This window comes from Mustela erminea, chromosome 9 (genome assembly GCF_009829155.1).
Source record: "Mustela erminea isolate mMusErm1 chromosome 9, mMusErm1.Pri, whole genome shotgun sequence".
Taxonomy (NCBI): Eukaryota; Metazoa; Chordata; class Mammalia; order Carnivora; family Mustelidae; genus Mustela; species Mustela erminea.
The window spans coordinates 59,763,406-59,782,425 of NC_045622.1; the positions used below are offsets into that span (position 1 = coordinate 59,763,406).

At 37.9% G+C, this 19,020-nt stretch overlaps 2 protein-coding genes and 1 pseudogene across 2 annotated transcripts; 1 reads left to right on the top strand and 2 right to left on the bottom strand.

Annotated features, from left to right (window-relative positions):
• Positions 1-7,225: 7,225 nt before the first annotated feature.
• Positions 7,226-8,161, bottom strand: LOC116599635 (olfactory receptor 51B2-like). Its single transcript, XM_032359604.1, has one exon. The coding sequence runs from the start codon at positions 8,159-8,161 to the stop codon at positions 7,226-7,228; it is 936 nt and encodes a 311-aa protein (XP_032215495.1).
• Positions 8,162-12,065: 3,904 nt separating this feature from the next.
• Positions 12,066-13,004, bottom strand: LOC116599672 (olfactory receptor 51B2). Its single transcript, XM_032359656.1, has one exon. It carries the CDS (start codon positions 13,002-13,004, stop codon positions 12,066-12,068), a length of 939 nt encoding a protein of 312 aa, XP_032215547.1.
• A 946-nt stretch (positions 13,005-13,950) lies between these two features.
• On the top strand, positions 13,951-14,100 carry LOC116600516 (annotated as a pseudogene).
• The last annotated feature ends 4,920 nt before the right edge of the window (positions 14,101-19,020 follow it).

Sequence of the window (19,020 nt, forward strand, 5' to 3'; positions counted from 1 at the left end):
AAAGGACTGAGCCACCCAGAAACCCCAACTCTACCTTCTAATAGAATTCCTCTCCCTAAAGGTAATGAGCTTTAGGAAGTGTGAGTCCTTCCAAAATATTTCTGGAATCAGGGAGGAAGGTGGTGGGTGAGAGTGAAGCAGTGAAGGAAAGGGGGTGAAAGGGTGGGGAAAGAGATTTAATATTTATCTCTTGAAAAGAATAAAACCCAAGCTGATGTTTACTCTCCCTTGCTTTACTATTAGATATGGGGAAGGGAGTGTAGATGGTTTTTTTCAGGTGATATGACTCAGAAAAAGGGAAAATGACAGGAGACCCCAGAGGTCCCATCTCTGCAAGGTGGGGGCCCCCACCTTCAATCAAGAGACCCCTTCCCTCCTATAAAGCTCCACCCATCTTGGCTCTTAACTTCATGGTTGTCTCCTTCCCTCTAGTGGCCAAAGCAACAATTGCAGCCTACTTTTCTAAATTGTTCTTCCAGGTATGTGTAAGAGAACGTAGTACACTACTACTTGCCATTTGCATTGACATGGATGGAAATGGAGGGGATTATGCTGAGCGAAGTGAGTCAAGCAAAAGACTATTATCATATGGTTTCACTCATATGTGGAACATAAGGAATAGCGCAGAGGACAATAGGGAAGGGAGAGAAAAGTGAATGGGAAAAAATCAGAGACAGAGACAAACCATGAGAGACAATGGACTCCCAGAAACAAACTGAGGGTTACAGAGGCCAGCGGGTGGAGGGAAGGGGTAACCAGTGATGGGTATTAAGGAAGGCAGCTGTTGTGATGAGCACTGGGTTCTACACAACTGATGAATTGCTAAACACTGCATCAAAAACTAATGATGGCTAATTGAACATAAAAAAGGAACCTTCAAAAATAATACATTAATATAAGAAAAAATAATATTTTGATTGAAATCATCTACTTTTTGCCATTGTGATTACCAATTCTCAATCTTCACAGTAAGAACAGATTCTCCTGAGTGTGGGCCACTACACCGTGGGACATTAAATCTAAGAAGGTACCCTAGTGTTCACTGGTATAAGCTGAAATGGCTATAGCAGAGTAAACTAAGAAAGTTTATAGATATTTTTCACAAAGAGTGAAATGATTGATCAGTGCGCAAGAAAAAAATAACGGACAATGGGTCCCCTATTATAATAAGCAACACTAGCAAAACCTGTATCAATTATTAGTCCAGACTAATCCAAAAGTACAGACTGAGTAGATCAGGTCAAGATGCAGGCAAGCGGGATGAGAAGGATGGTGGGAACAAGAAACAAAAAGCCATTTGGTAAGAATGATAGAAAAGGACAGGCAGCACCTAGTACAAATGATGGCGATAACCGCTAGTGCTGATGGCCCTGTGAATAAAGACAGAGGCACAACACACATAGCAGGAGACAGCCACCTGGCGATCAAAGAATTGGGCCATCAGTGTAGAGGATTTCAGAAAGACAATCCAAAGAGGAAGTGTAAGTGAACGTAAGGATAAAAGCCAAACCCTGAGGCATTGCAACACAGGCTCCCCATGACTGGGAAGGATGTGGGAAAGTGAAGACCAGACCCATCTGAGCCCACCTGGAGAGGAGCCTGGGCTTATCAGGCAAGGGTTCTATCCTGATGTTGGCCAGGGGGACAGGGTGGAGATAACAGAAGGGACAGGATACAGGCCGCAAGGTCTAGGGAAGCTGTGAGGATAAAGTAGAAGCCTATCAGTGTTAGTCACCATGGGTGTGTTGGTTAAAGCACTGCAGAAGCTAACACCTTTGTCTATTTTTTTTTAATTTTTTATAAACATATAATGTATTATTAACCCCAGGGCTTTGTCTTAACTCCACTGAGAGATCTGGGTCACAGTTAACATGTAAGATGTAGAAGTTTGCAATAATGGATTTAAGAAGCATCCAGTGATTCTTTACAATTCATGAATGATCATCAGTCTAGGAGAACTTGAGGAAATGGGCAAATTTGGGAGAGTGAACTAAGAAAATATTTGTCATTTTTGGAGGTCTGGAACTGATCATCACTTTATCTCAGCCCACGAGGTGAGGATTTGAAATGGCATTTAACAGAAAACAGAACTGAAGTAAAAGCAAGTCAATAAGCCACAAATAAATACAATTGTGCATCAGAAACATGATTTGCCTCTCTAATTTTAGGCAGTTTCTTACACAATTCAGGTTTACTTATTGCTCAGGTGAATTATCAGTTAGTTTTTCTGCGTGTTCACAGAAGGAGAAGCACGGGAATGCAGACTCTTTCCAGCTTTTGAATTCACCATCTCACAGTCCTTTACTTCTCATCACATGGAAGGACAGAGAGCATGGTAAGACACCCCTGGCTTGGGTGTCTTGAATGATTTTCTTCAAATTCCTTCAGCCAGAACCGGCCATGTGGTCAACGTGATTGCAAGGGTTGATGGGAGAGATAGAGGAGCACGTAGATTCCAGTGATCTGTACTCTCTCTGCCACTCTCGTGATGAGTGGGCAACATTACCTCACACGTCCAAAAGCAACAGAAGTATTGACACTAAAATCAAACTCATGAGAAAGCAAGTAGGTATTACTCAGAAGCAGTGAGGATGAGGTGAGTGCCAAAAGCTCACCAAATTCCATAATATTGGCTAAATGCAGCCTCTCTTACTTCAAAGTGTATCTTAGTCCAGAACAAATATCTTAGGCTTTTAGTTAACTCTCTCTTGCCTGCCCCTGGCCATGTGAGCTGATCATCTTTTCCATGATCCCAAAGGCTCTTGGTGAATATGCTACATTTTCTTATAGGTCATTTCTACATATATCAGTTCTGTGTTTATATGTCTTCCTCCCTAACTAAACCACACAATTCTTTAATTAGGGACTATATTTTGTTCACCTTTATTTCTCTAGTACTCACTATAAGACATGGTATATATCAGGCACTTAATGAATTTTGTTGAATTGACAATATTAAATGATTCCTTAGTTATTATAGATATTTATTATGATACACACTTATCACTGGAATTTAAGTAGATATATCCAAGCATGTTATAGAGGAATGGATACCCACCAACTGAAAGTAGTAGACACTTCCAGACAGACTGAAACACACATAAGCAAACAGGGACACTTCCTTACACATATTATTCATAAATATAGCCCACTGACACAGAGAGACACAATGTAGATTTTACATCTACTCTCATAAACACAGATTTTGCCAACCTCCTTTCTCCTCTTACCTCCCTCATCTCCCAGATGCAACAGTTTGAGTTACCTAACCCCCCACCAAGTCTTCAGCAGATATGCAGGATCCCATTTAAGGTATGATTGATGGACTAAATATTTTCTTTGTTTTGATCTGTTGAGAACATGAAGGAGGGAAAATTTTCCCCTCACTTGGACCACAAGCTGTGTTTGTATAGATATATCTGATTAAGTCCCACACTGTGTGATTTTTGGATACAATACTTAACCTACCTAGATAATCTACTTACATCTCAGTCTCTTCGTTTGACAATCAGGAATTATCATGAAAATTACATGACGACCAATTAGATTAAAGTGTGAAGTTCTCAGGGCATCAAGGAGCAACAGTAAGATCTTAATATACAATTGATTTTCTTCTATCATTGGTAGACCCTGGACTCATGTGAGCATCCAGGTTCCACATCTAAGCTCTTTGAGCCACTTTAGAGAAATACCTGTATCTCCCCCCCACTTACAGTTATAAAGCTGAATCTTAATCTTAAGTGTAGTATCTGTGCTTCTTTTTCCTATTACAATTCATTTTGCTAATTTTGTTCCCTGGCCCCATATGTCAACAATACTTTTGGATCCAGCTGTTCAGTAGTGATAACATTTGAAAATATGCTAGGAGGCTTGAGTGAGCTATCAGAAGAGGCAGGGCCAGTGAACCCAACAAGGGCATCAGTGAGAAGTCAGATAAAGGGAGTGGTTGGGGAAGATGTCTTCTGAGGGAACACTCACAAGATACACAGAGAATAAAGAAAGGAGAATGATATATCTAACATAGAGATGCCAAGGCACTTGTGATTTCTATAGGTGGATGAGAAGAGAGATGGAAAGACAAGGGAGATCCAGCTACTTACACTTTAGATGTGGTAGAGTTCTGCCTGAGGGAACTGTCTTAGGAATGGACATGAGAAAGGATGGTCAAAATGGAACATAATTGGAGGCTAATAGTAACCCATAGAAAATTATTAAGAAACACGAGGAAAACAAATTCCAATAATGGAATATCCATATAAGAAATACTACTCAACAGTTAAGGAAAAACGAACTGTTCGTAAACACAACTTAGATGAATCTCAAAGGCATTATGCTAAGTGAAAGAAACTAATCTCAAAAAGTTACACACATTCTGATACTGTTACACAACATTTTCGAGAAGATAAAACAATAGTGATAGAAAACAGATTAATTATTTGTAAGGGTTACGGACGGGATGTATAGTTCTATAAGGTAGGGTGAGGAAGTTACTTTTGGGGTATTAAGAGCTCTGCATCTTGAACAACTCAATTTTTCAGTCTACTAATTAAGACAGAGAAAGAGAAAACCAGGTCTAACAATACCTTTGTTTTTCAAATGGAGAAAGATTGAGGTGAAACCTGGAGAGAGTCACAAGGCTACAGAGTGTTTCCAGAGATTTCTCCCCCCTAAACCCACACCTACACACACATACACACCCATGCATGCAGCCTCATATTTATGCCCACAAACCACCTATAAAGGAAGGGGAAGAGGATAAGACTTAGAAAAAGAAGACTTTTAGAGGTTTAGTAAAATATTAAAAAATACTGGGGTAAAATATTTTTATTTTTCAGATTTCAGACAAAAAGGAAATGGCAAAGAAAGAAAAATTGCACACCTTCATTATCATGTTTAAATTATAAAGGTTCTAAAACTATCACCTTTTATTCATAAATCAGAATTCGTAAGTAATTGCCAAATACTATGACCCTAAACAGGATGTTTAAAAGCTATGTGTTGCTTAGATTTTTTTGTCCCTTCTCAGAAACTGCTGTGTGGACATGAATATGCAACAAGTAAATTCATGGAGAGCTCTTAGAATAATACCTGAAACAGGAAGTTTGCTGTGACTCTAAGACATTGAAGTCTGTCGTGGATTAAATAAATTAGCTCTAGACATACCTCACAAATAAAATTGTTTATCTTTTCCTAAAGAACTGCATTAACAGCTTTGGAAATTTAGAGAATGACTTGCAGTCATTCTTAAGGAGGTCATAAGCTGATGGGAAACATAACTGCTGCCCTTGCTGAATTCTGAATGCCACCCAATAGTCTTTCAATAAATGCCCTTTACTGGCTTAAGAAAGCCAGAATCATTTTCATTAACTTGTAACTTCTGTTGCTTATAAAGATTTCCAAATAATAGGGGCGCCTGGGTGGCTCAGGTTAAGGCCTCTGCCTTCCGCTCGGGTCATGATCCCAGGGTCCTGGGATAGAGCCCCATATCAGGCTCTCTGCTCTGCAGAGAGCCTGTTTTCTCCTCTTTCTCTGCCTGCTTGTGATCTCTGTCTGTCAAATAAATAAATAAAATCTTTAAAGAAAGAAAAAGATTTCTAAATGACACAGTAAGTCTTATCAACAGTATTTTTCACTAGAAAATGAATCTCCAGATATAATGCATTTTGGAAAGGATGATGAAAAGTGTAAGACCAGAGGCAATTAATATATGTTTTTTCTAGTGAAAATGGCAGATGAGGTTTTTCCATGTTGACGTTACTGGAATATTCTTAAAGTGCTTACTCCCTGGATATGACATCAGTATAGAAAGTTTCTCAGGTGAGGCAGACTGAATTTAGATGGGCTGATTGTTCCCTGGGCTCTGTACATAAGCTTTGAATAAGAAAATAAGGGGTTGGGAAGGGGTCCAACTAAAAGAACCAGCTTAGGAAAAAACAGCAGCCTTTTCAGAATATAGAAATATTTAGGTCACATAGCTATAACTAGTCTAGTTCCACATAGTAGCATAGAGCTAACAGTAGATGGGTAAGATAATTATTATTACCTGTAACATGAGCAAAAGACAATTAACCATCTCTAAATAAAAATGAACAGCATAAAATCTTACAAGATTTTGAAAAAAATAGAGGGAAGAAACTATTCCATCAGTGCATACCATTACTTTTGCTGGGTTTTCTGACTTGATTAGCATAAAATTTTCATCAAGTGAAAAAGCCCTGAGTTCTTTTATGTTGAGAAGCAAGCAAAGGGAGATGGAGATAAGAGATATCTAAATCTATACTGAATTTTTACAAAAGAAAAATATCAGGAGGTAAAGTAGAAAGCCAGAAAGAGGAAAATTAGTATGTTAGTGTTCAGCAGCTATGGGAAGAGAACAAGGCATGCTAGGGGATCTGGCTTCAACTGGCTAATAGGAAATTGATGGGTTGCTAATTTGCCTTTGATCTTTATCAGTTTCCATTTAATAATAAAATCCACTGATATACTGAGAGAAAGTGAAGTTTCAGGTGTAAGCTTTCTAGAGCTCTATACATGTGCTAAGTTTCCTCAGTGAAATTTATTTACTTTTAGAGCAACATCATTTCCAGTACAGTTAGATTCAAACATAGAGATGGGAAAATGAGAAATAGATCATTCTGATTTCCTTTTTATAACACAGAAAATGTACTTCCACATGCACATCTTCCTTCAGATTAACTGTCTTTGATCCAGGCTATGTTTCTTCATTTATCTGACATTTTCTGAAGTAGTACTTCTCTCTTCACATAGAAGATCTGGAATGCCCCATCTCACGTTTTTCCTATATCCCTTTTCCCCAAGATCACCAGGATTTCTCTTAAATATATATCATATGTGTATAATATATATATTCTAATAAAATATTCTATCTATGCAATTCCAATATTCATTCTAATACATATATTGGAATACACATGCAGTATATATATATATATATATATAGAGAGAGAGAGAGAGAGAGAATATATATAGAATATTATATGTTATATATACTCTAATAACACATTCTATACATATTCTATTCTAATATATATATTCTAATGCACATGTAATACTAGAATATATATCTGCTCACATCAACTTATAGTTTTACTTAATAATTAAAATGTCACTAACTCTGAAAAGACACTGAGTATAAAACCAGACATCTCTTCCAATAACGGGAAATGAAAACCTCCCAGAGAGCTTAAGATTGCAAAATAAAAGCTCAAGCCCTACTATGCGCAGAAAATAGGCGAAGGATGCTTCTCTGAATTTGCTTGGTCTTGATACTATATATAATGGGGTTCATGAATGGAGGAAACAGAAAGTAGACATAGCTCATAGTAATGCGGACCACACGTGGTGCATGTTTCCCAAACCTGTGAATGAAAGTCAGGCCAATCACAGTAATATAAAATACCAGAACACAGCTAATATGGGAGACACAGGTGTTAAGGGCCTTAGCTCGCTCTTCTCCGGAGGTGATGCCCATAACCATCTTCAGGATTAAAATATAAGAGAAGAGGATAATCAGAGCATCTAGGAAGAAAGTCAAAGCAACAAGAATCACAGGGTACACACGATTAAATGTTATATCAGCACAGGCGAGTTTCATGACATCTTGGTGGAGGCAAAAGGCATGGGAAAGAACATGGGAACGGCAGTATGGGAACCAGTAGAGTGGCATGATTGGGGGCACAAGGGATAAAAATCCTCTCATTAGTACCCCCAATCCTGCCTTCATCACCCAGGAATTGGTAAGAATGGAGTTATACCTCAGAGGTGTGCGGATGGCAATGAATCGATCATAGGCCATGGCAAGCAAGACACCTGATTCCACAATGGAAAGGGAATGAATGAAGTAGGCCTGCAGGAAGCAGGCTCCGTGGCTTATCTCCCGGTGGTTCATCCATAAGACACCCATTACGGTAGGCATCGTGGTCAACGTCACCATCAGATCTGTGCCTGCCAGCATGGCAAGGAAATAGTACATGGGTTCATGGAGGCTGTGGTCATCCTTGATGAGGCAGAGGAGAGTACCATTGCCAAGAAGCACAGAGATGTAGACTGCAAAGAAGGGGATGGAGATCCAGTGATGAGCAGCCTCCAGACCAGGAAAGCCAGTCAGCAAAAAGGGGGCAGTGCTAATATTGGGCCACATAGTATGTTCGCAGGTGGAGAGCAAGTTTATGGAAGCTACAAACCCAGAAATCCAGTGTTTTCTCTTTGCACGACCTCCCTATGGGAACGTATTACAGCAGTCCCAGTCATCTTTGTACTCAGGATAATTAATTGGTATATACATGGTTTTACAACTTTTTTTTTTTTTTCCAGAAGAGCAGTGGAGATTTCTAGGCTATAATAATGATGCAGAATCGTGGTCTTTTCCCACATTATATATAATATCAGGTTCATGGTTAAAATTTTCTCAATTTTTTTTTCAAAAAAAAGATAAAAATATACATATAGATAATTAAAAATATACATATAGATAATTATATTACTTAGTTACACTGTCTTTTAGTTTGGTTGTAAATGCATTGATATACTTGATACATTTAAATTTGATTTAATTTTGTATTTGCAAGCATGATAGAGACATTTTTTGTTGTTATCAGAAAATTTTGTTCGGTTTTGAAATTAAATGTTAGCATTTTATGGAATCCTTAAGAAAGTCAAAAAGCCTGGATTAAGATAAATGGATAATAGCAGACAATGTCACATTTAGTCTAAACCCATTCACAGTATTCTTGAGGTCCATCCATGGGTCTCCTACTAAAAACCTCAAACCTGCTGTGATACATCTGTCCAAAGGAGGTCTGTGCTATTATGTTGTTCACATCAGGTGGGATATGTCCCCTATGCAGCCCTCTGGAAAATCTTTCTATCTTCTCTTGCCTGCATCTATCATATTTCTATTCCTGGAATTCACCCCCTACACAGTTGTATTGCTGGAATGGTTACTTTCTTTCTGTCTTCTTAGAGGACTTATCCCAAACTCTTTCTTCTCAAAAAAGTTTGGAAGAGACCAAATTGAAGAGTTTTTGTTTGTAGAAATCACCTCCCCAGAGTTTCACCTTCCCACCCACTTGGGAGATTCTTTGATTCTCCTTCCCTTTCTTCTTTTTCTGTAAATGTCTGGGTCATTAAACCACTTTGGGGAAAAGCCATTCGTGTGTTTCCCCAAGGGTGAGTTAGGAAAACTGGAAAGTCAAATACCACCCTAATGGGCATGTCAGGACGTAATTATGTGACCCCAAGATCCTCAACATCAGCACTACTATAGTCTATCTCAAAGGTCCAGGGAGTCATATGTGCCTTTGTTACTCCTAGAATTTGTGAATTCCAATCACATTTTTGTCTTTTTTGTCACTATGGACCAATCAGTTCTGATTCACAGAAACCTCAATGGATCTGTGAACAGCCAGGTGAATGAAAGTTGTCTTATATTGTATCTTAAAATTACTTCATTTATCATTGTCTATTTTGTGACAGGATCAGGGTGACAGACATGTTCATTTCATTAATGAAACTCAAAAATCTAGTGGGAACCAGAAAGTATATTTGCCATGAATTTATAAAACACTGTTACTAGTATATGAATGTCAGTGTGCTAGGAGAGCACATAGAATACATTTCTGGGATCTGAGCAAGGTTCCTGGAAGTGCTGTTTAAGCTGAGAACTGAATAATAGAAGCACAAGGAATATAATATTTTTTTCTAAGATAGGGCACTAATTCCATGCAGAGAAATAAACAAAAGAACAAATCAATCAAAGAAAAACATGTGCACTAGTCATGGGACAAGAAAAAAAATGATGAATTTAAGCCAAAATTTTTTTATTATAAATTTATACTAAAAATTATAGCATCTCTAGAACAACTTATGAAAGAAAGCTTAACATAAAATGAATCTTTGGTAGCAGATTTTGATCACATAGGGTGTTACAATTCATGTAATGATTTTTGACTTTACTCAAATGACGAGAGTATGAAATAAATGATAGGCCGTGCTTACAATCAGGTAATCCTTGTTTAAAGGTCACTTGCTACAGTATGAGAAGCACACTGGAAGAAAGATAGAACAAGTAAGAAGAATCAATACACAGCAATCCAGATGATAAACTGTGTTGGTGTGGATGTGATAGGGTGTTATCATTAGGGTTTGATAGAAGTGGACACACTCCAGTGAAAAATCACTGGGTGGAAACTTTAATCTATCCCTTTTTCTCCCTGGGTAAGAATGCAAAGACCCATGTATTCTATGAGCTGCTTCTATTGGTGTCAAATGCTTCAGGTTTTTTGTATTGTCTTGTACCCCTATCCTTTCATCATATGCTCATACAGGACTAGCTTTTACTGTGATCATTAATAATCAGGAAAAAAAGATACAAATATTAAAATTATTTTTAAAATGACTAACTAATGAATATATTACTTTCTTCTCTTAAAAGCTTAGTGCTACAGCATAAAATATTTCCTTTAGTAATTTTAAGGGGTCAAACTTCATTACTGAGACATTTACTCATCTTCAAATTAACAGAGTGTTTTTCAAACATGGATTTTATGCATAATCAGTGATCATTTTGGGGTTAATGACATTCATGTTCTTAAAATAATCCAGATTATTTTTTTATTTGTTTCTTCCCAAACTTTTCTTTTGTATGTTTTTCTAAAATCTATCAATTTTAGATCTTATATATATCTTATATATATCCAATATTTATCTTCATTTTAATAATGTTAGTTACTAATATCTGTCTCTGAAACTGGCACAGTTATCTTTCTGATTTTCTTATGCCCCTCTTGCTATACTAAAATCCACATCATACCTCAACATATAAATTGTAAGTATCACAGAAATCGTATCACTCTCTTGGTTGGAACTAATTCAGTAGCTTCTTGTGACTCTCTGGGTAGACACTCAAAACACTTGCCTTGGCCAACAGGATGCTATTGATTTAACCTCCTTACTCTCTTCACGTGAGCCACATTCCCAGAAGTTTCCATGAACCATTCAACCTATAGCCTTCTCCCATACTACTTTCTGCTTAAAACATTCTTACCTCTATCTCAACAATTAACCACTCATCTGCCCTCTCGTCTCAGCTAAAGGCACGCTCTTCAGAGAATCTTCCCCTTAGCTCAGTGTAGAGGTGATCCGTCTTGGAACCCACATCCTCAAAACAGTTTGTCGTTCACATGTTGTAGCTAATCACAGAGATAATTTTAAATGTAGGTTTCTTTGATTTTTGACACCCCCTCAGTGGGTTGGGTTTAATTAAGACAATATTTTGTATTGATTTCTTTGCTCTTAAACATTTTTGTTTAGCATCATTCCTGTCTCACGCCTTAAAATATCAACCAAATAGCTGATTACTGTTATTATTTTGAAAATAGAATCAATGAGTACTCGTTTAAATTTCTTATTTTTCTCCAAATATTAATCTTTTATAAAATAGAATGTCCAAACAGAAGTTATGCAAAAAACAAGAAAATATGAAAAATAAACCTGGAATCAAGGAAATCTTTATCATGTGACCCCCAAATATCAATAAAGAAAATAAAAATGAAGTTACTTATATATAAAATTTTAAATTCTATCTATAAAAAGACAAATGGAAACTGGGATATATTTGCAAAATAAATGGCTCATGAGGGTTCATTTATAATGAGTTCTCACAAAGAAATTAGGAAATGATGAACTCCCTGATAGGAAAATGACAAGAGACATGATCAGAAAAGTCCAAAGTAAGCCATGCAAATGGCTACAACAAATTGTCAATGTGTTTTAGCATAAAAATTAACTTGAATATACAAAAAACACAACATCAGAGCTGTACTTTTCCAAGAAAATAAAAACATTTCTATCCTTTATTTAGAATTTGAAGAGAACACAGGAAAACAAGGAAACAAATCAACTCATAAATTATAACTCATAAGCTTCATAAATGGCATTGTATCATTTGAAGAAATGGAGATTGCCACCATAGGTTTTAAGACTTGGTGGAATTGGCATTTCATGGTTCTCTGTTCACAGAAACCTCAGATCCCTACCATCTGCATTTAACTTCCAAATCGATCTTTGGATAGAAGGCGGAGAATGCCATATTGAATTTGCTTGGTCTTGATGCTATAGATGATTGGATTCATTAAAGGAGGGAAGAGGAAGTAGACATAGCTCATTATAATGTGGACCACTGGTGGCACATTCTTCCCAAACCTGTGGATGAATGACAGACCAATCACAGTGACATAAAAGATGAGGACACAGCCGATGTGGGAGATACAAGTATTGAGGGCCTTGGTCCTCTCTTCACCAGAGGCTATGCCCATGACAGTCTTAAGAATTAGGATATAGGAGAAAAGAATGATAAGAGAATCTAAGAAGATTGTTAAACAAACCAAAATTACCGGGTAAAGTCTATTGAAAGTTATGTCAGCACAGGCCAGTTTCATGACTTCTTGATGAAGACAGAAAGCATGGGAGAGAACATGAGAGTGGCAATATGGAAATGAAAAGAGACGCAAGATTACAGGGATGATGGACATAAACCCCCTCATAAAAGCTCCCATTCCTAACATTACCACCCGAATATTGGTAAGAATGGAAGTGTATCTCAAGGGATTGTGGATGGCAATAAAACGGTCATAGGCCATGGCAAGCAAGACACCTGATTCCACAATGGAAAGGGAATGAATGAAGTAGGCCTGCAGGAAGCAGGCTCCGTGGCTTATCTCCCGGTGGTTCATCCATAAGACACCCATTACGGTAGGCATCGTGGTCAACGTCACCATCAGATCTGTGCCTGCCAGCATGGCAAGGAAATAGTACATGGGTTCATGGAGGCTGTGGTCATCCTTGATGAGGCAGAGGAGAGTACCATTGCCAAGAAGCACAGAGACGTAGACTGCAAAGAAGGGGATGGAGATCCAGTGATGAGCAGCCTCCAGACCAGGGAAGCCAGTCAGCAAAAAGGGGGCAGTGCTAGTATTGGGCCACATTGTGTGCCCACAGGTGAAGAGCAGCTTTATAAAAACCTTTAACCCAGGAATTCAGATTCTTTAGTGATATTATACATTAATATAAGATGTATATACCTTAAGAAGGTATAAGATATAGTATACCTTAAGAAGCCTTAATTATAATCTTCATATTTGGAGATAATTAATTGGTATGATAAATGGAACTTCACAAATATTTCCCTACAGAAGAAGAATAGAGAATTTGCAGGTTATACTTGAGATAAGGAAGGTTAGTCTTCCCCTAAGTAGAAAAAAATATTAGGTTAATGGTTAAAATTTTCTCAAATTAAATGAAACATTTTCATTAATCTTTCTTATAACATCAGGTCCTATTATTGTGTTTATGCTTAAAAATTTTCCAATAACAGTATATAACAATAACAAATAAGTACAAATAATAACAAATAAGTAAATAAGTACAAGTGGTTAATGAACTTACTTAGCTGCTTTCTTGCTATTCGCACTCATGATAAATACATAGTTTTCAGTTAGGAAAAGTTTCCTTTGTTCCTGAAATTGAATGTTGGTGCTTTATGGAACAGGCCACCACCATCACTTTTGATTGCTTTGTTGCTCCAACAGCTGGTTACCCCTTTTTAGAGGTTGGCTACCAGAAGTGTGGGCCAGAGACCAGCCACAGCTAACAAGCACAGGGATTTGTTAGACATGTGGCCTTAGACTCTACCTTCAACCCACTGAACTAAAATTTGCCCTTGATCATGATCCCCAAGGGATTCAGGTTTACAGTAGTATCTTTTTTTTTAATTATTATTTTTATTATGTCAGTCACCATACAGTACTTCATTAGTTTTTGATGCAGTGTTCCAAGATTCATTATTTGTGTATAATACCCAGTGCTCCATGCAATATGTGCCCTCCTTAAAACCCATCCCGGGCCAGGTATACAGTAATATCTAAGAATTGTTGCTTTGCGCAGTGGCAGTATCGTAGCCAATGAGGTTTATCCTAGGCGCGATTATTGCTAATTGAAAACTTTTCCCAAAGAATCGTTGCTCTAAACATTTCATATCTACTCCATCTTTGGAGATTCAAGCTTTTGGATTCTTCTACATGGGTGTTTCTTTGTTCTGCCAAATGCCCTCATGTATTTTTTTTTTCATAGCTGCTTTATTCATTGGTTCTCTTTCTGCTTCTTCTAAGAAAATCATTTGACTTAACTGAATGTTCAGATTCTTTCTGTCTCCTCGTACCTAATTTTTTTTTTTTTTTAAGATTTATTTGACAAAAAGAGAGAGGGTGACAAGCAGGGGGAGTGGGAGAGGGAGAAGCAGGCTCCCTATTGAGCAGTGTCTCCTCTTACCTCTTAGCTCCTTCTCCTTCAACACTTCACTTCTTTTTTGTTACTATTATTATGTCCCATTAGCCTGCATATAATACATATAGTGCTTTGGAAAACAGGATGGGGATTCCTCAAAATGTTAAAAATAGAGCTACCATATGACCCAGGAATTGCACTCCTAGGTATTTACCCCAAAGATACAGATGCAATGAAAAGAAGGGTACATGCACCCCAATATTCACTGCAGCATTGTCCATAATACCAGACTGTGGAAGGAGGTGAGATGCCCTTCAACAGATGAATGGATAAAGAAGATGTAGTTCATATATGCAATGGAATATTACTCATCCATCAGAAATGATGAATCCTTAGCATTTGCATTGACATGGATGGAACTGGAGGGGATTAGGCTAAGTGAAATAAGTCAAGCAGAAAAAGAAAATTATCAAAAGATCTCACCCATATGTGGAACATAAAGAATTGAGCGGAGGACTAGAGGAGAAGAGAAGAAAAACTGAATGGGAAGCGATCAGAGAGGGAGACAAAACATGAAAAACTCTGGACTCCAAAAAACAAACTGAGGGTTATGGAAGAGAGGAGGTGGGAGGATGGGGTGACTGGGTGATGGGTATTAAGGAGGGCACGTGTGGCGACGGGTACTGGGTGTTATAAGCAACTAGAGAATTGTTGAACACTATATCAAAAACTGATGATGTATTGTATGTTGGCTCATTGAACATAATAAAAATAATAGAAAATGCTTTGAAGTTGTATCTATATGGCATGGCAGTAACTGAGATAGAAATCACCAACACTAGGAGTCCCCTAAAATTAAAGTATATCAAATAATATAGAAGTTTAAATTAGTATTACTGTACAAATGTTGTATAGTAAAAATAAAATCAAAATTGCCTGAGTTTTAAAAAACAGGGATGAGAAAACAACATGTCAGAGGAAGAGAAAGGTAGTTGGGAGAGGTAGTAAATTAGAGATTTGTATTCTGAAGGGGAAAATAGCAGAAACAAACCAAACAAAAACAAAAACAAAAAACAAAACACAAGGTCCTGAATTTATTTAATTTATTAAAGAAAAAGAATTCAGAATGAATAAACCATATTTCCAGACTGTAAGCTTCTCCTTAAAAGCTAATTAGGTTTCTTCAGAGACTGGTAATAAAATGTTCAAGATCAACAAGGACATAAGCCTTCACTGTTTTTATGAGGACACACACACACACACACACACACACACACACACAAAAATGTTTGAAACAAGGAGGCTATATTTTCCTCTGTAGCTAGGTTTTCATCAGAAAAATAAGAAGATACAGAGTAGGCTATAATACCTCTAAGAATGTAAAATCAGGACATATTTATGAACCTTTGGAATAAAGGGAGAACCTGTCCAAGATTAAAAGAGAACCTTGATACTTGTCCAGGAACAGGTGTGTGGGGCTACCAGGAGTACAGATACTGTCATCAAACTGAGGCCACCATAGACAGTTTCTTCAGTGCTGGACCATCCTCCATGCATACTCCCAAGCCCACATTATGTAGCAAAATTCCATAAACATGGCTTGGCTATATGGCTTTGTTTATTGACAGATGTTGAGAAAATTACATCAGGTGCAGAAGAATTAATTTGTCTAGGTGGAGAGGGGAAAGCTATGGTCTTGAAATTGATAGGCAGCTCCCAACTCAGAACATGTATTTTCTTCAGTGACTTCCTAAAGTTCTGGAGAAACTGTCTTATCAATATCTGAGGAACTGTCCTCAAAGGATGCTCTACACCTGAAATTATAGACAGCCATTCGGAGCACCGCCCCTCAGTATCATCTGGGACAAGTGGAAAGATTATTATTTGGAATGTGCAGGGAATTAGCGAGCATACACTACATGGCTCCCACTACATTGATTGCTGAGAAAATCATTCCATAAGCACAGTCTCTGTCCTTAAGAATCGCACAATACACACCAGTAGAGTTTATACTTTTCTTGGTCATTGTGCATTTTTATGCAAAGTATTGCCAATGAATGTCCCAACGGGGTCCCTAATGCTGAAAACATCTAGATAATTTACCAACCTTATTTTCATGTTATGATGTTTTTCTAGGTAAATAGGATTTCTAGATTTATAACACCAACAACAACAACACACACACACACACACACACACACACACACACACACACACATACACACACAGACATCCATAGAAATAGACCGAACTACTCAGTCTGAGAGCACAACTTGACTCTTGGTGGATATGGGGGAAGGAAAGAAGCAAAGAGGGCTTGGGTGTGTGAAGAAAGAAGGGAAAAGAAGGATATGTGGACTTCAAAAGGAAATAGTGAATAAAGAATCCTTCACGAAGTTGAAATGCACAGCTGACCAGAGAGGAGACCCTGAGTCCTACTCCCCCTCATCTCTCATCTACTCCCATCCTCATTAATGGAATGAGGAATAGGCCCTGTGGTACAAGAGTAATGGGCCAGAAACAGTCTCGGGTTTTCTATTTTTCCTAAGGAGTCTCACATGCCCTTTCTAAGACAGTAGTCCTAAAGTGTGAACACACACACAAGTAAGCATGCATGCTATTAAGATCTAATAAAAACTATAAACTACCTAGAAAAAGAGATAAAAGCACACAATGTCACACTTAATTTAGGGCACTCATTGTTATGGTGATGCCAACCCAACAAGGATCACAGATTAGAAAGCCAAATCTGGCATAGTTTCTTTTATACACTTACTGAAAAAAAAGGAAGATGTCTGTGCTGTAGATGTCTCTCACCTCGGCTCAGATCTTCCTTCTATGCAGGTCTCTGGAAAGCCTTCTTAAATGCTTCTCCTGACTACATATAATATCAGAAGGGAGAAGAGTCATTCCATATTTCTGTTCCTGGCACACTCCCACTCCAGTCTTGTTGCTGTAACAGGGACTTGTTCCTGCCCTATTTGAAGACCAGGTTTAGATGTTTCCCTCACATAGCCATTAGTTTCCCTCACATAGCCATAGGCCCCATTAGAAAGCTTATATATGTAGGAATCACTTCCTCAGAGATTTACAGCCACTCAGGAGACCCCCTGATCTCTTTCCTCTTTCTGGGAGTAGTTGGGCCACTTAAACAATGTCCTCAGGTCATTCATGCATTCCCCAAAGGATGTGGGAGGAAAACTAGAAACTTAGATACCAGCAGAGGTGGAATATCAGAATTTGCTTATAGGATCCCCCCCAACCAAATCCTCAGCATCAGGGTTTAAGAAATACATGCATATCCTTCCTGTTGTCTACCTTAAATGACACAAGTATACCTATTTCTCTCAAGGGTCACACGTACTGTTGTCGGTCCTAGAGCTTACGAATTCCAATTGCATTTTTGTCTTTTCTATTCCTTTGGGGAAATAAGTTCTGATTAAAGGAACACAAATGAATTTCTTTCTCTTTTTTTTTTAAGATTTTATTTATTTATTTGACAGAGAGAGGTACTGCGAGAGAGGGAACACAAGCAGGAGGAGTAGAAGAGGTAGAAGCAGGCTCCCTGCTGAGCAAGGAGCCCGATGTGGGGCTCGATTCCAGGACCCTGGGATCATGACCTGAGCCAAAGGCAGACACTCAACAACTGAGCCACCCAGGCATCCCACAAGTGAATTTCTTAATAGCTATGGGGACAATTAACTTTTTGTCTTAAAAATTTCCTTATTTTTAGATCATTAATCTTTTTGCATCAGCTTCACAATAAACAGAGAATAGTACGATGGGTATCAGAAAAGAAATATTTATCATAAATTTTCCTTTCTTTCCTTTTCTTTTTTTTTTTCTTTAACCATACATTTTCATACCACTGTCATTACTGCATCGATGATAACATGCTAATGGAAGCACACAGGGACTATTTCTGGGATCAGTGAAAACTTCCCAAAGGAAATGTGATTTCAGCAGGGAATTGAACAAGGAGGAAGGTAAGGAAAATGGTCGTTGTGAGTAGTATAGAGTTCAGTTCCAAACAGAGAGAGAAAATGTGCACAGGCCAAAGGCAAGAAAGAAATATGATGAATTCAAACAAAAAGAATTTTAGTATAGCTAAAAAAAAAAAAATGTGGCAAAATGTGATACAAAATGAATCTGTGGCAGCAGGTTCTAATCATGTTGGGTTTTACAAATCACGTAAGGAGTTTTGACTTCATCCTAAGAGCGGTGAGTGCGAGGTAAAGAGGAGGGGACCACGATCAGATAATCCCTCTGACAAGTTTACTCTGGTGAAATCTTGGAGGACTTGTTGAAAAGGTAGAAGAGTGAGTGAAGAGTGTGCAGAACTAAATTACAATAATCCAGGTGAGAAACAGTGTTGATGTGGATGGGATGAGGTGTTGTCTGTAGGGTGGCATAGCCGTGCACCAGAGAAGGAGTCTATGACTTAGAAAGAGGAGAAATTGACTGAAGGTGGTAGATTAAGGAGAGAGAAAACTGGAAGAGGACATCTGCCCCTCTGATTTTATCTGAGTGAAGAGCAGAGCAGCTCCATTTATTAAGATAGGGAGCAAGGAAGAGAGTAACTATTAGGTCATCAGGAACTGTTGTTTGACTCGTGCACTAAGCATTGTTTTTCATGCTGGATTTGGAAAAAAAGAATGAAGAGAGTTATTCAGGTTAGGGTCTTACATGTCTGTAAGCAATCGGGTAGAAATGTCTCCT

What these genes read in the sequence shown, in the direction of transcription:
- LOC116599635 (XM_032359604.1), bottom strand. Translation starts at nt 8,161, where the DNA reads ATGTGGCCCAATATTAGCACTGCCCCCTTTTTGCTGACTGGCTTTCCT.
- LOC116599672 (XM_032359656.1), bottom strand. Translation starts at nt 13,004, where the DNA reads ATGTGGCCCAATACTAGCACTGCCCCCTTTTTGCTGACTGGCTTCCCT.